We start from the raw sequence: 25,636 nt of genomic DNA, 5'->3' as shown, positions 1-25,636 counted from the left end.
AACTTTACATTAAACGTAATTTTATATTTTCAATTTTATATGTAAATTTCATCCGTTTAGTCAAGATAGCGCCATTTTTTTGAAAAATATTGAATGAAACATATAAATGATGAATAATTATATATATAATTTAAAAATACAAATTTACAAAACAATATAATATTATTATAACAAAATTTATTAAATCATATATATTATTATATATATTTATTATTGTGCATATTATTAATATTATGATTCGAATAGGTTAGAATAATACATAGGTTAGAATATATACATATATGATTCATTGTCCGTATTCATATCATCGGAATTAAAAAATGTTATTTCAATTGAGAAAATGCACACGAATGCGACAATTTATAATGTTTCATATGTATAATAAATCTCAAGTGAAAATAAAAACGATATATTATTGGACAGAATCGAAATGTACAAATTTGATAAATCCAAGTTTTAGCATATATAGGTCAATGTGTACTCGTCAAGATCAAAACGAAGATATTAGATTGCCACCCTTAATGTGGAAACGGAAAGAAGACCTAGGTTTCTCTATTTTTCAAATGTTTCGATCATATTATCTTATACGTTCAACTATTGATAAAGACTTTCGTTATGTTAAATTTGTAGAAGGAGTTCGTCAGGTATAATATGTTTATTGACGTGTTAGTTACATATATAGACGTGCATTTTAGGAAATTAATTAATTGTAATAACATATTTAATTTCAAATAATGTTTAATTGATACAATACAATTAATTTAATTTAGGCAATAGAAGTAATATCTAATGCTTTAGCTACTCAACACTATGATGCATTAGATGGTATAGTAACTGAAAACGCTATAAAAATATTAAAACGTAACGTTGAGGGCCTTACACAAAACCAACGTGATTTAATAAGTATAAATGCTAACGGTATTTTAATAATACCAGAACTTATAAAAGTAAAAAAGACTGAAGGTAATTTTATATGATATAATCATATTTTTTGTTGTTACTGTTTTCATATATATTTAATTCTATTATAGATAACAATGAAACAATGGTTGAAATAGGAATAAGTGGATTTTATTTCAAATCATTTGAAGTTTCAGAACATTACCTTCTATGTTTTAATTATATATTTCAAAGAATATATACAAATAATGAAGGAGGAGCATGGATGGCAAGACTAGTCAATCATACAACAGATTTAATTCAATAGGTTTCAATTATATAATTGAATAAAATTTATTTTAAAATAAATGATTAGTTACATTTTAGAATAAATATCTTTTTTTTTTTTATATATTATTGAGTGTTTACATTACAAGAATTACAAGATAATTTCATTTAATAATTTTATAAAAATATAAATTATTTGACATTAAATTAATAATAAAGTCTAAAAATATAATTATAAGAGGCACAAATTTCTAAAATTATATTATCTAATTAATATTTAATAATTACATGTATCATATTTTTCTCTAGATTTACCAAAATAAATATATTTTTCTTCAAACATTTATGTCTTTCAATATGGGAGATATATAATCTTTTATATGCAATTCTGTTGCACCAATTAAAATCTTATTTTTCGATATAGTCATTATAAGAGGTTTCTGTAATATAAATTTATATAAATTTACAATACATTTTTACAGCAACTAAAAAATATACATACTTCAGTTAAGTGAGGATTGTAAATCCAACATTCTTTTTTATATAAATTTTGAAACAAATTATTTCGTTTCATGGGAACAGAATTATAAAATTTGACTTCTACATTTGACAAGTCATGTGCCTTAATTTTTATTACATTTAAATATAATTAAATATAATATCCATATACAATGATATTGTAATTCTACTGCTCATATTTGCTTGTTTAAACATTATATTTGTCATTCAAGTTGAATATGATGTAAATTCATATAAATGATCAATGATATTTGGACGATTTTCTATAATATTTAAAATATTATGTTGAAAAAAATTAAAACATTATTAATAATAAATATATAATGGATTTAAATAAAAAAAAAATTACTTTTATAAATAGCATCAATCAGACAAAATGGCTTTGTAACAGATGCAGCAAACATTGGAATCTGATTTCTTTCTTTGTCTTTAAAACAACTATCAATTGCTATAAATAATTATAATAAAATATAAAGTAAAAAATAAAATTATTTAAATATTATATAAATTTAATTTAAAAGAATTAAATATAAAATGCATGTATAAATATAAATATAATATGTATGTATATACAAAATTTATAATATCAACAACTTACATTTTCCAACTTCTTCAAATAATTTTGTGACTGTTATATCTTTTTTAATATATTTGCTAAGATGTGTCATATATAAACTATAATTATTACCTATTTTCTCATAACTAGGTCGATAACTAGATGTAGAATATGCTTGAATTAAATTTCTAAGATTTTTTTTACTTTTATATTCTTTCACTATTGGTACCTCCTGATATATTTCAGGATTAAGTTATCTAAAAATAGATAGATTAATAAAATGCAGAAACGAGTGAAAATAAATAAAATAATAAAAAAAGAATATTTACCTTGAAGGTAAAGATTGACACATATCCAAGATAATAATTAATAGTTTAGGATTATTTTTAAGAAATGCAGACAATAGTTCACTTTCACATATTGCATCTTTTCTAAAATATTTTTCTGGAGCATCTGTTGCAAGCATATAATTCTCTTGCATTTTAAAACCATGACCAGCAAAATAGAATAGACCTATATAAAAAGATACAATTTAAGTAATAATTTATAAAATATTTATTTTTTAAATTACAAATAATTTTTTTTTTTATTTTTTACACTTACCATATACACCTTCTACTAAAGCTTTGCTAAATATTTCTATTGCATTTTTCATTTGAGTGAACGTCAAATTGAGAAAATAAATTACTTCAAATCCAATTTCTTTCAGAAGATTACCAATGCACGCAGCATCATTTTTAAGTAATAGACATTCATGATATTCATATTCTTCATTTGCTATTTAATTTAATTAAAGCTATTTTTGCAACTGCTTTTAATCTTTGAAAATCCATCTATAAAATTATGAAATTAATACATTATAATGTAATTAATATCATAATATTAATTAAATTATAATTAAATCATAATATTAATAAAAAATATTATATATTTTTACCATTATATGAGTTTTTTCAGTATAAACTTCACTAATATTGTTATGAATATAACAATAATATTTTCCTTCATTTTTTGAAGTAAATTGTTTTATCTAAAATTACAAAAAAAAATTCATAACATTAATATTATTCTGATGAAGAAAAAAAAATGATAGTTTACATACATGCAGAATGTTTGATGTTTCTCCATCGATTTTAATATTGTCATGAAACCGTTGATAACATGGTTCAAGATTGCTACTAGCTTTGCATAAAATTATAAAACTTTCATTTTCCTTAACTTCCAAAAATTGTTGGGGTTGTATTTCTATTATAACAAACATAGGAAAAATTTGAACAATTATAGCTTTTGAAATTAAAGTTGATATAAGAGTGCCATCATTTTTAATTTAAAATACTTTACATTTATATTCTCCAGCTTGAGAAGCACTTTGAAATAAATAAAATAACTTTCACATTTTGATCAATTAACAATTTATAGAAATTATATAAATATTTTTATATTAAATATATACTTAGTTATAATAAAATCAAGTTCATCAGATGTATAATGTTGCAATTGCTTGTCATTATGATACCATATATAATTTGGTGGTGGCATTCCAATAGCTTTGCAGCACAGATGAAGACGATGTCCAAATAAAACTTTCAAAATATTAATTGGAAATTCTTCTGTTGGATGCATAATAATATTCAAAGGTTCTAAAATCATTATATATATGAAATATTAAATATAGATATATAATAATTTATTAAATAATAATATAATATTATCATACTTGGATTAGATATAATAGATAGAATATTATAAAGTTTACAATCATTTAATAAAGCACATAATATTTCTATAGTACACATTCGAATATTTAATTCAGAAAATAATTTTTGTCCAGGAGAATTATTCGAATGTTTAATTTCTTGTAACGATTGTATTCAAGTGCTATATTTTATGAAATGGAATATTATCTTAATTATTATAATTTAACATTTAATTTCTGTTTTTTTTTAAACATTTCTTTTTTTGCTTACCATGAATATTGAAGTTAGAATTCTTTAGCTACATGATTTGCTAATATTGTCCAAATTGCATCTTTATTTAATGCATTAATTATTTCATTATATATAGTTATTGGTAAACATTCAATATACGCGTCTTTATCAAATCGTATCATTTTTATTGAAATTTTTAAAAATGCTGCGTATGAAAGATTTTGTTATAAAAGGAATAACATTTTTATTTTTTAAAATAAAAAAATATATTAATTGGATTAATATCTGAATTTGTTTTGAATTTTTTTTTTTTTACAATAATATTCATATGTAAAAATTATTTGTAAAATAATTGGAATTTATGATGTTCACAAATTATATATAACATATATACATGTATATATATATATATATATATATATATATGTATATCGATACCTTGTTCTCAATCGATATAACAGAAATATAAAATAGTAAAAATTATTAATCAATATTTTTATATATTTATCTAATATATTTACAATTAAAAAATACAATATTTTATTTAAACTCATTATGGAAAAGATATATAAAATATATAGTTAAAAAAATAATTTTATACCATTAAATCAATAGAATTGATATATTTTATCATTTAAAACAGTATTTATTTATAATAAATATAAATATAAAGAAAAAATATATTTATTAATATATAAGAATAGAAATTAAATTAATAGAATAAATTTGCAAATGAATTGAAAGTAAATAATTTTTCATTATCAAGTTAAATTTGCGAATATGTGATAATAAGAATAAGACGTGAATCTATGTTAATCTGTTTTATCTTCAGCGTTATACATTGTAACACCAAACGAAAGAGCGAGCTTTCGGAACACCCCGGAAAAGTATCGTCAGTTTTTTATTGCGGGTGCGATAGAATGGTGGGGGATTGCTGTAACCAATGAGCCCGCAAAAAGCGGCTCCTGCGCGATGCGCGTGGCGCGCTGCGCCGCATAATCTTGCGTATCAGTGATCGGCAGTGCCATCCAGAAGGCAGTAGGTTACGGGTTCTAACGTGGTGAAATTTAAGGAGTCCTTATTGGTGCGATTGGTGAAAAAGGAAACGTGTGAGGGGATAGAGGGCACACGATAATAGGTGCACGATACTCGCGAGTGTCGGAAGATCTAGTGCCGAGCCATCATGGCGAATCCACGAAAGTTCAGTGACAAGATCGCGCTACACAAACAGAAGGAAGCACAGGAAAGAGCGGCGTTCGAGGCTATCATGCGAGAAGTTTCGGATTACACAAGCAGAGTAAGGAAATCCCAGTAGGTCCTTGTCATTGAGGGACATATCTTGATATTTTCCGTATACCTTCTTCGGCTCAGATGTTAGAACGTAAACAACGAGTATTCTCTTTCCTCGTTGCACCGTGTATCGAGTGTGTGTATGCTACGTGAATGTGCTCGTCTTTCTATACGGTCGTGCGTATTGAGTGTGTGACTAGTCTACTATCAGTATTTGTGTTAACGCGTACAACTACATGTACTCGCTACTGGCCCTCTGTTTCTCTTTCCTATTCGTTATCGTAGTGTGCGGACGGATGCGTATGTGTCTCTTCGTTCGCCGCGTGTAAGAGTGTATGAATATGCGTATATGTGGAACGAGTACTTATATGCTCCGGTATACTATGCGAAACGTACTGTGTGCTTGTTGCCACCATCCGTCCTGTAAGTTCTTAATAAATGCATACGTGTGCGATCGACAATCGCATCCATCCTGCTGACTAGTTCGAACCGACTATCGTATTTTCAAGAAAAATCTCAAGTTCTTTTTCGAATATTCTCACGATTTTCTATATGCATTTTAATCAAAATGTATATATCCGCGATTAGAAAATCTTCATTTGTTTCTCATTTAAAAGAAATTGAAAGCGTTTACAATAAACTTGACGATAATCGTGTTTGTGTTTCTATTTACGCGACATACTTTTATCCACGATCGATAGTGACCAAATGAACTGTTCTTCGTTTTTCTGATAGTTTATCGTTCGTTGAAGTGCATCGTTCAACTTTCAGTCCATGCACTTTCGAACTATTTCGATGAAACGAATATTCGTATTTAACAATTTTAAATATCTTCAAAGCAATCTCGAAATTATTGGAGATATAATACAAGTCATCACGTGCTGTTTTGAGTTTAATTCAAGACCGTTCAATGTATGTTTTTCTCATAAGAATTAGAAACAAATTGTTTTACTATTTCAATTTATGATTATATAAAAAATTTATCGATAGTAATTATTTTAATTACAAAAACAAATTGAATTTTCGAATATATCAAGTGCAATCGGTCAATAACCTAACTTTTCATACGATAAAAATGCCAATGAAAATCTTCTCCGTTAAGTATGATACTTCCGGTTCCGGGTTCTGAAACAACTTATCGTCTTGCTTCTGCGCGAAATTGCTTTTCTTAACGTTTACAATTTCGCACGATAAAACGATAGCTTTTAGATTGACAGTATTGTTATTAATCGACTCGAAATGTCAATGTCTATGAAAAATCAGCGAGATAAGATTAAAATTCGATCGTGCTCTTATGCAATTGATAGCCATGATTTTATAAATTCGATTTTCCAATGAAAGATAGTTATAACCATTTATCGTTGAGCACAATTGCGGAATTGTCACGCGTATATTCGTTTGTTTTTTGAAAATGCACGTGGATCGCGCGTAGATTCAAGCGACAATATTTTTAACTATGAAAGTTAGAAAATTGATGAAGTTCACGCACTACAAATCGCATTTTTTTTACGACCTAGTGCCCTCTATCGTGGTGGTGTTACGTGGAGATTGTCGCGGGAATCACGCGAAATTGGCGCGTTTTTAATCGGACAGGACTCCGATAACCGTACAATCATTACATAACTGCTAACATTGTACTAAATGCGGAAGCTGCGTTATACGTTAAAGTTCATATTCGATCAGTCGATATCGCGGCGTTATTTACGGTACTATGACTTAATCTATTGGACGTTGAGAATGCGCGCCCGCGCGCGCGCTCGCGTGTACACATGTTTTTAGTTGTGCATCTAATTATTCCCGCGCATATTTCTCTTTATTTCTTTTTTCGCGCTTCGTTGCATTATCATCGAATTATTCGACTAATCTCGAGATGTCAGGATAAGTTTCGAGATACGCTTCTTTATCTCCGGTTAACGATTTTCAAAGCGTTTCATATTAAAGGAGAAAAGTCGTTCCATATTTATTACACAATATTTTATAATATTACGGGAAATTGTATCTCACGCGTATACGTGTATATGTGTATGTGTGTGTGTATGTGTGTACATGTTGCAATCGGTGCACACGAATGGTATACGCGTTCTATTAATTCTATTTAATCAACTTGGACCTGACCAGATCAAATCATGGATCGAGCACAACGTTTGTATACGTAATCTTTCGTTTTCTTCTCTCGCGTCCAGTCTGCGTGATTCCACGATACATTTTTGCGCCTTATACGCGATCTTTGATCCGAACTATAATTTTTGATCGAACGATCGTCGAGTTACACGACTCTGAATCATTATACCGTTAACGGCCTCGATAACGATTACAAACGCGGCGACTAATCGTTCGAACCGATGTGCTAACTCACGCGTGTTTAAATCTCAAGTCGAATGGGAAGAACAATTGATCGTTGTTAACAGTCGGAACAATTTGAACGCTGTTTGCACTTGTTTCGAATATTTCTCATAATTCTTCTTTTCTTTCTCATCATATGTATCTCGCAATATAACATAATTTTGGAATTATAATTATTAATAATTATTCGTTCGCTAATATTCGTTCATTACTTCGATCTCGGGATATCCATATTTCGAAGCAAGTCTAGTAAAATGATCCATGAAACGAATAGGAACAAAGAAAGAAGGGGAATCAGAAACGATGTTACGTGTGAGTACGAAAGTATGCGCGGGCACAAAAATGGTCCCTTATTAATGGAAACTTCGTTTTCGAGGATGGTGATATTTTACGATTTCTAGTTAATTATCGGAATCGTTAGAAATTTTTCGATCGTGATCATCGAATAATCAATCAATTCATCGTATTCTCTTATTTTTTTTTTCTTTTCTTTTTTTTTTTTTTTACGAACAATCAAATCTCGAAACTAGAAAAGACATTGCAAAGATTTTCCGCGTTCTCCCTCGGAAAGAGAGATACAAGAAAGGGGAGCCACGTGGTCTAGCGTGCAGCGTGATCTAATCGCAAAACAGGTTGCGTTGTACGCTCGTAAAAGAAAAAAACTGATACTTTCACCGCAAGAATTGCGCAATTTCTTTATAAAAAAAGAAAAAAAATACATAAAGAGGTCGCGATTGCAATTTTATCGCAACGTTCGATTTTCCGCCAAGTTTTAATCTCGATCGTGTCGTGTTTTCGTACCGTTTGTTCGTTACTCTCGGCATACGATTTCCTCGAAACGTAACGATGAAGATAGAATTCCGTTGCATCGGTCCAAACCAAACCATTCTCTTACGAATCGAATTGGAATTTTTCGGTCTTTCCGGACCGAATGAAACGAAAGACAGGAGAAGAGAAAAGGAAAAAAAAAAAAAAAAAAGGAGAGGCCGTTTATCGAAACGGGGTCTGGGACAGGAATGCAGACCTAGCGGTACAAATTCCAAGTCACGTAGGCTTTTAGACGGATGGGGAAAGGGAATGGTATCCCTTTGGAGGGAGAACGCGGGGCCCTTTCTCTCTCAACCAAGTTCTTCTCCCGCGCTATCGTTCCGATATATTCCGACGAACGTCAGAAAATTTTCCGGGTTAGAAACGTTAAAAGAAACTTAAAAGAAAATCCTCTTACACGAATCACGTGTGTGGATGATGGAGAGGCAAGAGGTAGTTTGTCAGAGGAAGCGATCAAGTTGGTGACCGATACGAACGATGGACCTGCTTAGATCCACTCGGCGAGCAGCTCGGTGTGTGCCAGTCCCACGGGATCCGGGGTACTGGAGACTCCTTTGTCCGTGAAGAGTGCCGGCGCCAGTCCACCGCAGTCCAGCGGCAAACACCTGCACATTAACCTGGGGAATCAGTTCAGGGCGGGTGGCTCTCTGCCGAATGTTAACAACAACGCGAATTGCGCCAATGACGCGAAACAACACGCATCGTCGCACAACGCCGCTATCCACTCGATCGACCTTAAGGTATTGGCCCATCTAACACAACCGTGTCAATCTAATTTTCCTTTTTTTTTCCCCCCCTCTCTCTTCTTTTTCGTATATATTATATATATATATATATTATTATATTATTATATTATATTATTATATATATATATATATGTGTGTGTGTGTGTGTATACACGTAGATCGCGCTTGCACCCATTTTTGCCTTTTCTTTCTCTTCGTTTTTCTCCCTTGCAAAAAATTTTGCATTTCTGGCTTGCTCCCCGATCATCGATCGACCGTTCCCCTTTACCACACCTGACGTCCCTTTGCAAACGATTCGTTGGATGCACGCGAGCCGACAGAGGCTAAAATCCGGATCGATTGTCCAAACGTGCGCAAATACGTGGGTCGTGGTTTCAATGTTTAAGAGGCAAGAATTAAAGCTCGTAAATTATCCTGGCTTATCGGCTTTTTCTCCTGCGTCGATCCCTCGAATTATCGAAAATTATTAATCGGTCGATCGATTGCGCAGGAGGAGGAGATCTCTCTACTTGTTGCGAGTCCGCTTTCGAAGCGTGACTCATGGGCTGGAGCAACGTACGGCCGATCGCGTGCCTCCTTTCATTAAACTATTTCCAGTCGCCGCGTAAAAATAGATACGTTTCAAGATTTTTCTCCTTTCGAACCGCCGTTTCGGGGGAGGAGCGGCGCGTTGCAGCGGCTCCACTCCACTCCACTCCACGTTTTCGGCCCCTTTCGCGCCGGTGCAAAGTCGGTCCCCCGCGATTCCTTCGAGCGGAATCGAACCGGTCTATGCAAACTTTCCAAACGTCTAAACTGATATCCGCGCGGGAAATATCGATGACGAAACCTCGTTCGCCAAACTTTAAGCTTCTCTCCGATTTACCTCTATCCTCTTTCTCTCTCTCTCTCTCTCTCTTTGCCACTGCATGATAGAATCTTTTGCAACAGTGTAATCGTGTAAACGCGAGAATAATAAAATTGTTGCTGTTTCGAGGCAACGATTTTTGATTATATATATATATATATATAATGGACGTCAAATTTCACGTTTGAGTTGCATGGATAGTTTCTTTCTTTTGCACAATTTGATTTTGAGACTATGAGAAATTCCCAAATCCTATATTTCTAAATCGTGTTTCGCGCCAATTTAATTTAATCCCGTCGGTAACGATTTTTCTGCTCTGCCGATAAATGTCGCGAAATTTTGCAAATTATTATATCATATTCGCGCTCCAGCCTTGGATTATTTTCAAGCAACGAATAAATTCTCTCGTTGAATTGCGGTTCTCGAAAATCTCAGAAAATTTCGAAACGAGTTGAATCACGCGAATGTGATAATATCACGTAAAGGGGATCGCGTCGATGAAGTCATTAAGAAATTATCTCGAGCCTTAAGGATGAAACGACGTGGTAACGACAAGTTGGTTAAATTTCGCGGGGTTGTTTTCGCGTAAAAATACAATTATACGCCATATAAATCGAAGACATCCGCGAATTGGATTGTCATGCAAATTATAGTAGATATCAATGAGGATGGAAATCGCGCTTCGTTCGATCATCACGTAACGATATTACGTTCAATATAAACGTTATTATCGCTTTTCCAAACAAATTATTCGCACTATGGATATAACTTGGAGAAATTTCTTGTTTGATTATTCGACGAGCGAAGAACGTTCACTCGGCTCATATATTCGTATATTTTTCACTTTCTCACATTCTACATTATACATTATTTGTATGTATTTATCTCCTCCTCACCGGTTATTGTCAGCATCGGTGGCGATTTTTACAGACGCGTTTGTTTACAGACGAATTGAAATTATTTGTACTTTTCACCGATATCTCGTGTTTTTTTTTCTTCTTCTTCTTCTTTTTTGTTTATTTTTTCACACAGCCTGTTGTCAATTTTCCCTCGCGATCGTCCACTCGATCCCGGAAATAGTCTTCTCGTCACGCCCTTAGATAATGAACCATACCTGAAAGCGAAAGGTAGCTCAAAGAAAACCCATCAGAGAAACAATTTTGCCTTGCATGCACACGTTCGCTCGCACGTTTTTCGCTTTTGTCGTTACATAATAGATGTATAGATATGTCAAGAAAAGGTTGCACGTTAATTTGTTTAAGAAAGTGGAGGTTATTTATAATGTATCATCGAAGAGACTCGAATTTCTAAATTAATCGAGATACAATGAAAGAAGAATATTCTCACTTACGTCCGGTGCAGATTCTTGGACGCATTTGGCGAGATTGTATATCTTGTTGCAATTGTCGGAGCCGGCTGCAAAAGCAGGAGAAAAGAAGAGGAAATTTCAGATCATTGTTCTCAAATCTCGATAAATCGATGTATACACGTACAGGTTGGAAGGCATTTGCCCATGATCGATTGTGCCCTTTCCTGAAGATGATCCGGCAACAGGCCCAGCATCATATCCTCGTCCACGTTGGCATCATCGTCGACCTGAACGAGAATTCCGTTCCTTTATTTTTCTTTGGACGCGATTCATCGAAAACTCACCAAGCTGAACGCCTCTAACAAGCAATACATGTAGCAAGTGATGGACGGTTCGTTTACCAGCTTCCCTTTGTCCACCTCGTCGATTTGCGCTACGTTGAGACGTGCGGTGAATTATTTTTCGATCGACAAGCACGAGCGCGAGACTTTTTCGAGATTTTAATATTCAATTATTCAAATTCTTTAACCGGTTGTTTCACAATCCCTGTGGAAATTCACGCGGTACTAACCTTGCGTCGTCCCGTGCTCGCCCATGCACCGAGCCTTGTCGTCCGCGACCATGTCGAACACCTCGGGCGGCACCCAATCCGGCTAAAATAAAGTCGGTCGAAACTCGCGTATTTTTAAATAATTATCGTATCAATTTCAGATCTATTCCATTCCTGACTTCGAACCTCTCTCCTTGTCAAATCAACGATCGTGTTATCAAAACATATAGATTACAATTACACGATGCGGAATCAATTATAATTCTCGAATCATTTTTATTTCGAGAAATAAAATATATAAAATATATATTTATCATATATAATTATTATTATACATTATACAATAATAATAATTATTATTATTATATATATATGTTATAAATATTTATTATTAATTATTATTATATATATTGTAAATGTATAAAAGAAAATATATATTTTATACGAGTTATAATCTTATAGGTAATTGGATATTAAAAGAGTTATTGAGATTAATAATAAAAATACTCGGCGAAACACCCAACCTTTTTATCGACATCCCCCGCTTCGTCCAATTCGAGAATCGAGATTGAAAAATAGTTGGATGGAAGCTTACCGCCGCGCTCACGAAAATCGTCTGGAGGCAGAGGAGGGCGAGAGAATGGATGAAGGCTTGCTTCGTGCTACCCATGATCGCGCGATAATAATATTTTCCCCGCGCGCACACGTCCCGCTTTGCGCGTACAATGGTTGCCGCGACGCATCGGTGGCGGCGTTTTTATAACGGCTGCACGGGATGTGGGCGTGTGTGCAAGGGGAGGAAGGAGGGTTGCTGAACGCGCGTCCACGTTGCCCGCTGATTGAAGTCCTTTCGGTAATTGGTTAAAGAAAAACACGGCTAATTTTCGGCCCCGTAACGGAAGTGCGCTCTTTCGTGCTGCGCAACCGCGGCCGTGACCCTGAACGCATCCTGTTTTTCTTCTCTCCGATTCTGTTCTCGGTTTCGTTCGAGAGAATCGATGAATTTGGTAAAAAATTGAGAAAAAACGATAAAGTTTCGTATTCAATTGGATTTTGGAAAGAGATTTTGATTCTTAAATTCGGATCGAATCGTGTCGAGGGAGAGTATTAAATTTAGTTTAGTTTAGTTTTAAGTTTTCATGCGTCTGAAAACTCGTGATCAGGACGAAAGGTTGTCGCTAGTGTTGCTCGGAGCATCGACGACGTGTAAGTTGAACAGTGTTGGTCGAATTCACATCCGGCAACACTGTTATTTGTTTACGTTTTTTCATCAAGAGATCAAGTTCGAACGAACGAAGTATCGTTTGAGAGATTCGATGCATCCCTTTGCAAATTTGTTAATTTGTCGTTTAAAAATTGTAAAAGAAAGGGATATTTTTTTTTTTTTTTACATCGTTTTATATGTAATACAAGCGTTGTAGAGGAAATCAACAACGTGAATTGGCAGATTCGCGATTACTGAAATTACAACGTTGCGTTTCCTTTAATGACTCGTTTGCAAAAACCATTTGTTGCTACTTGAGAATAATTATATCGAATTACAAGAGCGCTTTGGCCGAGTCCAAAGATACATTTTTAACCTTCGTAAATCCGGGATCGTAATCTGGCATTAAATATCTAATGGGATACGACTCTATGTTCTTTTTATTAAAACATATATATATATATGAGTACATTAGACAAGAGTGCAAATATATTACATCACGCTGCAATCGCAAATTGAAAAAAGCTAAACTTTAAAAATATTTTGCATTCTGATTACATTGTATAAAAATTTTTCTTTATTCTTTGCACAAAGAACGTTTACCGGATTCGCGTTCTTTCTATTTAATTGAAATGGAAAATAGATAGCATTTAAATTTTTTTTTAAAATTCCGAATCAAGAATGAAGACTGATAATGATAGACAACTGCATAGAAACACGCGCGATATTACGCGAAGATCGATGCATTATGTAAGATCAGTGCGAGGAATTTCGAAAAGATAAAAATTCTCTCGAACAAAATTCCTTTTCTCCCTGTTAACTCGACAACCTTAAGAAAAAAGTTGCAGCATCGAGGAATTCGTCGTTTCAGGGGCGGGGTTGCCACACCTCTCGAATTTAATTACCGTTTTCGACCGAGTTCTTGGAACGAGTTCTTCCAACAGAACCCCCTTCTCGCGACCTTTTATCAATTTCACGGTTCAGAGGAGCCGGGGCGATATTGGTCGAGAGAATTGGTCACGAGGAGTTGGAAAATATCCGTTTCGAACGTTCCGAAGCGAGGGACGACGCTTGGACGAGCCGAAAATCTTGTTTACCAGCTTTAACATGCCTTTCGTTCGTGTAATTTGCTACCAAATCGCGATCGACCGCCCGTTTCCTTTCCTTTCCTTTCCGTTGCGCGCTAGAGCCTGCGATATATCACTTATTCAGTGAACTAGCAAGGTCTGAGCCGGTGTAAGTTTTCCTGAAAAGCGGAACGATATCGAGCCGATGAAATCCGAATCCTGGAATATTCCTCGTGTTTGTGCAATTGGAACGAAGTTGGGGAAGCTCGTCAACATTTTTCGTTTCGCCAGACCGATTTTTAATGAATTTTCTGACCGCGTGGGTCAGAATGCGCCTCGCGTTATCATGATTAATAGTTTCTCTTCCGAGGTGAACGCAATGTTTATTAGAATATATCGGACAAATAACTTTATCGAGGGAAAAAAGTAGAGAAGCATTTAAAGTGAAAAGAAAAAAAAGCAAGTTTTTCCACTTATCCACGATTAATAATTATCAACGATTAATAATAATAATTTTCTTTTCACGTGTGCCTCGCAATATTTACAATATCGTAATAGAAATTGTAATGCGAAAGAAAAAAAAAAAAAAGAAACGTCGAATCGTAAATATTGGCGAGTCTAATTAAAATCCACGAATTTTATCCATTTATTTATATAAATCGATCGATTTCCTTCCGTTTTCCATCAGAAGCAAAGATTCGGATTACAATAACAATCGAATAAAATAATCGCGAACAAAAATGAAAAAAAAAAAAAGAAAAACAAAATAGAAAACAGGAAAAATAATAATTGAAAGTTACGCAACGGTTTCGTTATATCACCGAAAAAATTCGCATCTCGCTTTTTTCCTCTACGGTTATCGGCTATAACTTGCTCGAATCGTTCCACGATGGCAACCATGTATAATTTGCTCGTATAGTCATCGTATACTCGGGCGCGATGTTTTTTCTTCGTTTCGTTTAGAAGAAGCCGAGTTTTTGCGAGTTTAACGAAATTATACGTAACGAAGCCCGAGTATATACACATATTAGTCGGTTTAGCGGAGAGCGTGCGTTGGATCCTCTCGTCCAACGATAATTGCATTTTTTATTTATCGTCAGAGGCGAACGATGAGAGGGAAGATGACGATTGGCCCGCGTTATCGGACTCCGCATTTTTATCGATGTATATAAAAACCAATGGTCTCGTGAAATTTCGATTCGCGAACAAACGTAACAATTCGTAGTAATCTAGAGAGACACGTTCTCGTCGAATCTTTGGCGAGAACGAACGGGAAATATAGTGGAGAGGATTGATCGACTCGTTCACGATTTCACGCAACACGCAACAACGATGGATCGATCGCGTGCTTTAACTAACTCGCGTGAAATCTCCATCTTCGTTAATTAACCGTACCGTGCCGAATTCGATTCCGTGGCTATGGTCAAAGGGAGAGTTGTTCCGCTTCCGTGGTTCGCTCGGTTTATATTTAAAAAGATCCGAAGGAAAATTTAACGTTTTCGCGATTTCTTTCACTCCGTTATCCGGAGTTTTGGAGGGGAGAGCTTGGAAGAAGGTGGTTCGCGATGGAATCCACGGTTCCATCCGTGGCGAGGGAGGAGAGAAGGAGAGAAGGAGAGGCTGGGCGCATCGGTCTCTCGAAGCCAAGGTCGGGTTTCGATCGCTCGAAGGAACGCACCGCGGGGGATATCGGGGTCAAGAGAGCACTCGGTTTCTTAGCACGAGTCGATTCGTAGGCCTTGGCTGGCTGGCTGGCTGGCTGGCTGGCGAACCCCGTCAGCGCCCCAATGTTCGCCGAACCTTCCTTCTCCCTTCCTCCCGGAATCGATCGAATTTCGCCGGATTTCTGCCATCCGCGCACGTGCAGTGGCCCACCTGCCAGGCGGCCGAGTTTACGTTCCCGTGCAAACTCGGCTTTAACCTCTTGGCCCCGAGATTCTGGAGTGGTGCCGCGAACATTGATACTCGTTGCTCCATATATATATATATATATATATATATATATATACAACTTCGCTTCCCTGCACACGCCTCTGTCTCCCTCCCCTCCCCTCACCTCCCTGTTTCGCCTTCCCGACCGTTCAACAACCGTTCTATTTTTAATAGACGAAAGAAAACTATTATTCCCGGATTACAATTTTTGCATTTCTCGACACACGCGTGCAATCTCCTCTCCCGTGGAACGTTTAAGTTTAATTAAGAAAGATCGTGTATATGTACGTATATACGAAAATCCCGATCCGAAAATTTCAGGTTATTTTAACCGTGGCACAATTACGATCAGCCTGTCGCGGGGATTAATGCCTCGTGTCCGTTATCCGGCTGGGTAACTGGACGAGCAGTTTCACGATGCTAAACGATGCTAATTCGATGCCCCGTTAATTTATGCGCGACGATTAAACGAGTATAATTCGAGTATCGGCCCGCGTTCCACTCGGTGCTCTCCGATGATGATGACTCTGCTTCGAACGAATTTCATTTGAATTTCTCTCTCATCGGACACGACGATTCGATATTTTTATCGAACCTGAAAGAAAGAAATAAACGGGTTCTTCCAACGCGAATCTTTATTTTCTTTCTTTTTTTTTTTTTTTTTTAATTCTCAAAGAAAGATTCGCGTGGACAGATTGGAAAGAACTGGATTCGTTGTTGGGAGGGGAGGGGGGTAGAAGAGTAGTGGTCGGTGGAACGCAGAGCCGCGGAGGGGACAAAGGAACAAAACAAACGGGAACACGTGCTCCGAGCGGAGTGCACTCTCTCAGTATACCGGAGTATTGATCGTGTTCTGCAGGTACTCGTTTGCCTGTTTCGTTAGCGGCACGTCGATGGCTACTGCCGCTCGTGACTGCAGCTGGAGCTCCAACTGCGCCCAGTTCCGCTAACCCCCGGCGATCGCCCACCGCCGGCTACCCCTCCCCTTCCCCTCTATTTCGATCTACACCACCCTTTTATGATTTTCATCGTAACCAAGTACAAAAAAGTGTCACGAATAACGTTATAATATAATTGTTAAAGGGAACCAAGCATCTTGGTTATCGTCAAGAATGATTTAACGATAGGATCCATTGGTTGAAGTTATGTTTTCCTTGCCTTGGAAACCTACCGTGGCGATGATTCGAAGATACAATAGATTCTTCTTGATAGAAATTTCCTGTTTGACGGTATCGTATGTCGAAACCCTCTTCGAATTATACAGATCTGTATAATATTTACAACGTTATTGATCGCGTGCAAGCTCCTCGGTTCACATATTTCCTTCCATTTTTCCAACCCGTTATTCCATTCCCTCCATCGATTCGATGCAAATTTTCGAATCTACCTTTCTACTTCCGTCGAAAACCAGTTATTTCCATCGATCCGAATCCCTCTGCTTGCATAATCCTTACCGATCTGCCATCCATCGGCGAATCCACGTGCCGCTACCTTCCTCCTCCTCCTCTCTCTCTCTCTCTCTTCTTTCCTCCCCCCTCTCCTCTCCTGTCTCGACCAGACGATCCCTGGTAAGTCGCCCGGTTGAAATGGTCGTTATTTATTCTACAGGTGGCCGTGCACGAACCTTTCGTCGCTGATATATATATATATATATATTTATATATAACTGCGAGGAAATATTTCGAGAGAGTGGAATTCGCCGCACGCGATCCTCCGTTTCCTCTCGATCGAAGGAGAATTCGTGCGCGCGGTCCAACGATTTCCCGAATAGAATTTCCTCCCTTCCGCTTCCATAGAATCTTCCGTTTCAATATATCGTTAGCAGCGGAAATTGATCGCCTCGACGACAATTCTCTTCGTTGCCCGTTTACGCTTCTTCCTATAATTATTATTATATTCTTTCGCGTAATAACACTCTCCTCCGTCTCGAGAGAGTGAAAGATTAAAAACGATATAAATTTTTCCACGCAGATATATAACGGGATATAATTGGATTTTGCATAATTCATCGATCGATGCGCCGAGTTCGTCCCGAACTCCAGCTTTTCTTCCGAGAATTCTCTCCGCGATACGATTCGGTAGGTACAGAGGAAACGATGGAAACTCGATCGATATCCGCCTCCCAACGATGATTACATGTCTTTCCACAAACCTTTCCATTTTCTACCTTCCACGATTGGATACCTCGGAATCTTAGAGGTCTCGCTCGCTTTGACTCGTTTAACGAATAATACTCGTACGTAATGAAAATAAAAGGCGATGTATTTCTGTGGAACGAGAGCGTGGAATATATCGAAGGATATAAACGCGAGCTATTAGCGGGTTGGCCGGCGATCCTCGCCTCCATAAATTTTATTTGCGCGTTTCACGGGCAACGTTCACGGTAGTAAGAAAGTGGCGTAAAACGGTTGTTTAAGGAGCCGTGCCAATCGCGCGCCCGTACAATATAACGAAGAGAAAATCGGGCGCGTGGGCGTCGATCGGCGGCGCCCCCCTCTCCTCGCGGCGGAGAGGGGAATCGTTAAAGGTTACTCGTGCCTCGGTAAACAGTTGTCTCGCGTCGTTCTTTCTCCCTTTTTAAATTATTACATTTAATATCATATATTGTACATATTATTAATATTATATATAATTTTATATATTATATTATTATTCTCCACCGATATTTATACGAACTCGCTTTGCGAACGAAAATAACCGATTACGAGCTTCTATTATCATCCTCTAATACGATAACTGTGAATATATATATATATATATATATAATTGGACTGAGAGAAGCCTCATCGAAAATCGAATTTATCTCGAAAATATCGTGGATATATCTGACTGCTTGAGATCTGCGAAATTTTTTTTTTTCATCGAAATCTCGGGCTCGAGAAAAAGGAACGAGATCGAAAGGGTGGTATAAAAGGCGGGTCCTGATCCTGTGCGTGCACGTTGCACAGGCTTGAATGGGAAAGGAGTTAGTAGCCCGTTGGAAGTAGGTCGGCGGCGGCGGCGGTAGACGGTTGTGGGTGTCCCGCCGTGGTTGCGTGGGCGGAAGCGAAGTCGTTCTGAAAGGACTAGCGGCGAAGTCGAGCAGGGACGGGCGGGGAGGGGTTGAAGGAGTGGCAAGGGGAAGCTTCCCACTCGTCAACCGATCGGTTCCCGACCTCTCCAACGTCTTCCGCGTTCCTCTCGCCATTCATACTCGTCCCGCGTGCCTTCGCTCTGCCCACCGACCTCTTCGATTTTTCTCTCGAAAACTATCGCTCGAGAAATCGTGCTATATATATATATATATATGTAAATAAGATTATTTATTAATTTTCTGGAAAATTTCTATAATTTTCTGTATTTGGTAATTTTTGGAAATTTGGAAATTTTTGATCAGGGGCTCGTCGATGAAAGCAACGTTTCGCCGCGGAGCGGTGAGGTAACGTCCGCGAATAACATCGAAGGTTGTTTTCCCTCGAAGGGAAGTTGGCTACTCTCCGTTGGCCTGCGCGCAAGCGGCCGTGGCTGATCTCCTATAATTTCTCATTCCACTGCACCGTGGTTGCCGACCAACGGTCGATGTGCATAAGGGGTCAGAAGAGGATAAAATTACAAAGTGGAAAGTGTCATCGGCGTTCGATCGCTCCCGCTGTCCTTGAATATCAACTGTAAAAGTCGAAGGACACGGGGGCAGTCTGAATATCTGATGTCATTAGATGATGTTAAACGCGATCCCCTTTCCTTCAAAATCTTCTCGCTATAAATCGTTTCTTTTTTTCCGCTCGATTCGTCCAACTCTCCACCCTCTTCCTCTAATGCAATTCGTTATTCATTTATACGACAATTTTTCTTTTTTTTTTTTTTTTCATCGAAGACGAATCTACCGACATTCGAAATAATACATCTCGTTTTCGAAAATGTCTGTGATATCTTTAGCGCGTTCTTGATTCGGGGAAAGAAACGCCGAAAAGAACGAAGCTCCTCCTCCCTGTTTCGCCTCGGCTCATTCACTTGGACGTGGGATCGATCGAGGGGAGGTTATGCAACGGAGACAAACACGTTACTATTTTTGCGGATCGCGTGCAGTGGTTCGCTAACAGGTGTATAAACGAAAGGAATCGTGATATTTGTCGAACCTCCTGCGTAATCGAGCTCGTGGCGAATGTTTATCTTTGTAATTAGTAAAGTGGTAAAGAAATAGTAAAGGAACTTTGCGAAAATTATCCGTTTTTCGCGATCAAGTAACGATCGAATTAGAATTCTTGAAAAGCGCAAGAAAATATAAAGATAGAAATAAATCATCGAGAAAAGATCGAGAGATGGTATAGTGATGAAGTACGGTAAAACGTATTACGTCTGAATTTGTACCTCTTATCCTCCGAAAGGATCCACCGAAATTAATCCAACCATCTTTATCCTTGACAATTTTGGACAGCTTCCAAAAATTATTAATTCCTTCTTTCTCTCGATATCGGGATAAATATTCGAAATTGGAGAAGAAACATCCAGATGAAATAGGAGAAACCTATTTTGCATTCTTCCGCGAACGTGAATCAGCCGGATTTGTTTTTCAGCCGGAATATTCTCGCTGCACGAAACGCAAGAGAGCGCCACCACTTCATTGAGAACTTTCTCAATATCGTGTACGAAGCGAAAAAAAAATATATAATTCGAGATATTAACATTATTCATAGGATATGTTTGACAAGGGCAAAAGTTGGTACGCGAAAATTTCGGGTTAGGCTTATTCATTAACTTGTGAGCAGTCGAAGTTTTGCGAGGTTAGACTTAACGAGGCAGTTCTATCTTCCCGTCACACCATTTTCTCTCGTCTCGCTTCGTCCAACGTAAATTTCAATCGCTCACAACTCGATAATAAATAAGTCTCGATCGCGATATTTTCGTATTTCAACTTTTACGCTCGCTTTCACTTCCAATCATTTAAAGTCGTCTCGTAAATATATTAACATACTATAAACGTCGCTTATGTCAATTAAGAATACCTGTTTTTTTTCAGCCTCGTATATTTTATCTCGTGGGTAAAAATACGTTTATCAGTCGACGACATTTATTTTCTCCGCCTATCCTTCACTTTATATATATATACGTACAATTTGTTTCTAACGAGTGGCTCGAGTAGTTGAAAAATTTTCATCGATAATCTCGATCATTATTTCCGTGTCGAATCGAAGAAGTGAACGCGCGAAACGAGACATATAATCGGCGCGTTATTCTCGGTCGTTAAGAGAAGGAGGAGAAGGGGGGGTAAGTAAAGGCAACGTTTTCAGAATCGGCACACGTAGCGGCAATTCGAGCCCTATCTCGCCTCTCCGCGCATGCGCGTACGCAGTGTGTTGCGCGATTCGACGCGGTTGGAATATTTTTCGCTTTCGCCGGAAACACGCGATCTCTAACGAGCGGCTCTAACACTTACTTAATTGCTCGAAGGAATCGATGCTCGACGCGGGAACGCGTTCTCGTTCCCTTCGCTGGCTGGACGAATTCGAGCCGAGGACGGAAACGGAATAACCTTTAACGAACGCGACGGAAGCTCACGTGCGGAGGCGCGTGATTGTATTTAAATGGCCGCGCGTTAAAAATCGGCGCCGTCCAATCGTGACACGTGCCGCCAATTCGGACACGTCCCCGTCTCTTCCTCGATCCCCTCCTCCCCAAATTCGAATGCCTCGCTTCTGCGAACTCGATGTATTATACATCGCGTATACACATCGCTCGATGCGCGTATTCCCAAACCATTTTTCGTATCCCAATTCGTCGCTAGATAGATGGTTGGATACTCGAGACAACAAATGCTCTCGGATAAAAATTTTTCCTCGTCACTTTTTTTTCGATAAAAATTAAATTTCGATTATTCCGCATTCGTTCGTTCTTCAGGATTGATTAAACGAGAGATTCGATCTAGATAAATTTCGCGAGATTAATTTCGGGAATAAAAATTCCTGTTTACCTCTTTGTCTTCCCTTTCGAAACATACGCAGACAGGGAATTAAAATGTCAATTGCTACTGCGTGGTTGTAAGATCTAACGGAGTGGATAGTCCCGATTTTTATGATAATTTATTAATTGATTTTGAAAACTTGTTTTTTTTTATTCATGAATAAGCAATAAATAACTTGTTTAATTCGTTTCGTTTAACAGAGCCTATATATAATAACGAGTCTATCCTGCACCGCAGTTCAAGAAGATTCGCAATTTCGCGAGTATATAATAATACTTAAATTCGCCTTCGAACGGAAGAGCGTTTCCACTCTCTTTCTTCCGTTCTTCTCGCACGCGAGATTTTCCAAGACGACGAATTAAAAAAAAAAACGAATCAATCATATATAAACTGGATTATACAAGCCAGTTTTTTTTTAAATCTAATAAACAGTTTTTATCGAGTTGCACGATTTCCTCGAACCGAAGTAAAAAAAGAGACTTTCGTTTCGATCGAAGCTGTGCAACTCGAAATATTTGTCTTTAACCGAACCGAGGCAGGTGAAAAGAAAAGAAAAGAAAAAAAAAAAAAGAGAGACGCGAGCGAGATTATTCTTGCATCGTCACCGCGAATGCGTGCGTTACCGATACACTTTGCATATTATCGTATGCAAATTCGGCGTTGCGAGGCGAGATTGCCGCGGACGAAAAGGTACCCGCTCTTCAAACTCGGTATCGTATCGGTACGGTACGCGCGCTCACTGAAAATAAGTCTCGGCCAGTAAAGTAATTCCACCGATCCCCGATGGAATTACGTCACCCATATTCCGTATCGGCCGACGCGGAAATCCGGGATGCGAATGCAAAACGATGCGAAAGCGAGCTACTATTAGAAATTAAACCGCCTCCTCCTCCTGCTGCACTCGTTCCGTCCATTCCAAAACCGAAATAAATCGAAACCGATCCTTCTTTCCGTCCCGAAAAATCGATACCGTTTCGAATTATTATCAACGCCCTCTGTGGAGAATTCGAGGGAGTAAGCTTAGGAGGGAGGATGGTTATTGTTGTTGTTGTTGTTGTTGTTGTTGTTGTTGTTGTTGCTGCTAGGAAAGGGCGGTGAAATTTATCTACCACGTACTACGTGCCTCGATAATTTACCTTGTTTACGGTGGTATACATAGCCCTGCTCAACGTAACGGGAATTGCAAGCTCGCGCTGCCTGGCGGTGCGTGCACGCGCGGGCTCGCATTTCCTAATTGAAACCTAAATGCATCCTCGTGTTATCGATAATTAAATTACGCCTACCTTCCCGTTAAATTTCCCCACACCAATATTTCCCACTCGATCATCGAGAGTTATAACGTTTCCTCTCCTCCTTCTCCTCCTCCTTCCTTGCAAAGGAGACCGAAGGAATACCGTCGCACAATTCGTCGTACGATTCATCGATATTTATCGTTCCCTATGAATCACTCGAACCAACGTCTTTTAAAACTAGTAAGATCCTCGTAATCCGGCTAGAAATCCGGTTTTGTAGGCGTTTATATTTACCGCTTGTTTGCTTTAACAACGAACGTGATGATTTCTATTATCGTTCGAGTAAGTTTTTTTCCTTCTTCTCTTCGTTCCGATTATTAATTTCTTCGATCACAAAGATGAGTCTCCTCTCGTCTCCACAAAGCTGAGTTAAGGACGTTGAGTCGTCCGTTGGTTTTCGAAAGGAAAACAGAAGTTCGTTATATGTATTATTTGGACGTGGTCCAATCGTAGTTGCCGCTAAACAATTCACGGATTATCACGCGAGATCGAGCGCCTCGAAAACGGACGTTAAACGTTGAACGGCGCTTCGAAATTTATCGAACGAATATTCGGCGCGCGCGAGCACCGTGGGAGAAACGCGTTTGTTATAATTCAACGGGAATTATTAGGTAATAGCCAGCCGTGTGAAACTGCGGAGCGGAGCGCGAGACACATGGCGAGCAGGGACGGCGCTCGATTTTTCTTCTCTTCCTCGCAGGAAATCCCGTGTATGTGCTTGCTTGCTTGCGTGCGTGCGCCTCTCTCCAACCTATTCACTCGGGTCAGTTTCTTCTTCCTTGCGCGCCCGTGCAACTGATGAAATTGTTATTTTTAGCGTACCCGTTATTCTCTCGCCGATCACTCTCTCTCGTTCCAAAAAATTCGTTCCTATCCTAATCTGTCGAGAACGCGTGCGAAGGGACGATACAGAAGAGAAATTCGAATTTCGTTTAACGAAGGAAAGAGAGAGAGAGAGAGAGAGAGAGAGATCTAATCGTGGCTAATTGCGGCGATCGAATGAGCCGATTTAACCCGCGGTTCATACCAGTTCATACTGGTTGACAGTTTATTAATCTCCCTTCGGCGTCTCGGGGAATCGCTAACTCGATTCTTTCATTAAGAATCGCCGCGGGCTCGTTTCGATTATTGCGCCAACTTATTTCCAGAACTCGCACGGTGGAAGAAAAAAAAATTCGTTTCGAAGGGATTGGATAGGTGCACACGCGCGTAGCGATCGTTGGCAGATGTTTTTAATGCAAGTTCAACGACTCGCGCCACACCGATAAGAGGCGTTCCGCTCGCGGTCATAAATACTACTAAGCGTAGCCTCGCCTTCGTCTTATCGTTCTTTTCCTTCTTTTTTCTTTTTTACAATAAGCGTTCCACCTGTGAAACTCGGTATATATATTTTTTATAAATAGTAACGAGCAATGGTCTCGAGCGAAGAGATCACTTCGATCGATCGATCGGGCCAGACACAACTTCCGCGGACACGAATTCCTGCCGCCGTCGTCGAATGCGTAATAAACACGTACGAATACGTACGTGGGCAGAGGGAAGGAAAGGATCGGCTTCGCATTCGCGTTTGGGCTCGATACTCGGCGGAGAGGGGAGAGAGAGGGGGAGGGGAGGCATAACTGTCCCGAGCACGTGTGTCGGTGGAAATTCGGCGTGGCTGGCGCCTGTCCGTGCTGCGCGTGTTTACACCGTGCGGTGGCCCCTGAAACGACGCAACGCTCTCCCCTCAACGGAAGACACTCGAGAAAGCACGCGTATCATCTATACGTACGCTACGTACCACCGACTAAAAATATATCGTTATGCCATACAATTCTTGCTACGCTAAAATTGGAAAGGCGCGGCGCGTCTGATCGGAGTCGGAGAGCCCGACAAATTGGACAACGTTTTTTCACCAATTAATCACGAGTATCCCCACGGTCTTTCTTCTCTTCTTCCTCCCCCCTCTCTTCGTTTCTCCTTCTCTCGCTTCTTTTCTTCTTCCTTCCCGTTTTTATTCCTCTCTTTCGACGGACGTGTGCGTGTGTCACGCGTATCCTCCCATCGTTTATAAAATAGGAGGCTCGCGTTTCTGTCGTTCGGGGAATGCGGCTCTCCTTGAACCTTGCACCTCGTTCGTT

General features: G+C 38.2%; 3 protein-coding genes and 1 pseudogene across 6 annotated transcripts in view; 2 read left to right on the top strand and 2 right to left on the bottom strand.

The window, feature by feature from the left end:
- Positions 1-191: 191 nt before the first annotated feature.
- On the top strand, positions 192-1,369 carry LOC122719255. The gene is made up of 3 exons (XM_043944922.1): positions 192-644; positions 771-963; positions 1,032-1,369. The coding sequence occupies exons 1-3, from the start codon at positions 321-323 to the stop codon at positions 1,205-1,207; spliced, it is 693 nt and encodes a 230-aa protein (XP_043800857.1). The 5' UTR covers positions 192-320; the 3' UTR covers positions 1,208-1,369.
- Positions 1,370-1,424: 55 nt separating this feature from the next.
- LOC122718694 lies at positions 1,425-4,471 on the bottom strand (annotated as a pseudogene).
- Positions 4,472-5,054: 583 nt separating this feature from the next.
- The window catches only part of LOC122720161 (CREB-regulated transcription coactivator 1-like), a 38,718-nt gene continuing 18,136 nt past the window's right edge, over positions 5,055-25,636 (top strand). The window contains exons 1-2 of one of the 4 annotated variants that reach the window (XM_043946687.1): positions 5,055-5,467; positions 9,123-9,371. In XM_043946687.1, the coding sequence (XP_043802622.1) occupies positions 5,354-5,467; positions 9,123-9,371 (363 nt within the window). In that variant the 5' untranslated portion in view covers positions 5,055-5,353. The remainder of the gene's footprint in view (positions 5,468-9,122; positions 9,372-25,636) is intronic. The other 3 variants (XM_043946686.1, XM_043946688.1, XM_043946689.1) reach the window with 3 other exon arrangements.
- On the bottom strand, positions 11,221-12,809 carry LOC122720162 (general odorant-binding protein 69a-like). Its single transcript, XM_043946691.1, has 6 exons — positions 12,679-12,809; positions 12,105-12,186; positions 11,878-11,966; positions 11,718-11,820; positions 11,576-11,640; positions 11,221-11,338 (listed from the first exon to the last, which is right to left on the bottom strand). Exons 1-6 carry the CDS (start codon positions 12,751-12,753, stop codon positions 11,321-11,323), a joined length of 432 nt encoding a protein of 143 aa, XP_043802626.1. The 5' UTR covers positions 12,754-12,809; the 3' UTR covers positions 11,221-11,320.

This window comes from Apis laboriosa, unplaced genomic scaffold (assembly GCF_014066325.1).
Source record: "Apis laboriosa isolate Shangri-la unplaced genomic scaffold, ASM1406632v1 scaffold11_cov152, whole genome shotgun sequence".
In the NCBI taxonomy this organism is placed as follows: Eukaryota; Metazoa; Arthropoda; class Insecta; order Hymenoptera; family Apidae; genus Apis; species Apis laboriosa.
Note: the sequence above shows the minus strand (reverse complement) of the source record. Positions and strands in the feature narration are given on the sequence as shown.

Excerpts from the sequence above, each read along its gene's own strand:
- LOC122719255 (XM_043944922.1), top strand. The coding sequence starts at position 321 with ATGTTATTTCAATTGAGAAAATGCACACGAATGCGACAATTTATAATG. Across the intron at positions 645-770 it reads TTGTAGAAGGAGTTCGTCAG|GCAATAGAAGTAATATCTAA; the intron begins GTATAATATGTT and ends AATTTAATTTAG. Across the intron at positions 964-1,031 it reads AAAAGTAAAAAAGACTGAAG|ATAACAATGAAACAATGGTT; the intron begins GTAATTTTATAT and ends ATTCTATTATAG.
- LOC122720162 (XM_043946691.1), bottom strand. The coding sequence starts at position 12,753 with ATGGGTAGCACGAAGCAAGCCTTCATCCATTCTCTCGCCCTCCTCTGC. Across the intron at positions 12,187-12,678 it reads CGATTTTCGTGAGCGCGGCG|CCGGATTGGGTGCCGCCCGA; the intron begins GTAAGCTTCCAT and ends ACTTTATTTTAG. Across the intron at positions 11,821-11,877 it reads TGTTAGAGGCGTTCAGCTTG|GTCGACGATGATGCCAACGT; the intron begins GTGAGTTTTCGA and ends ATTCTCGTTCAG.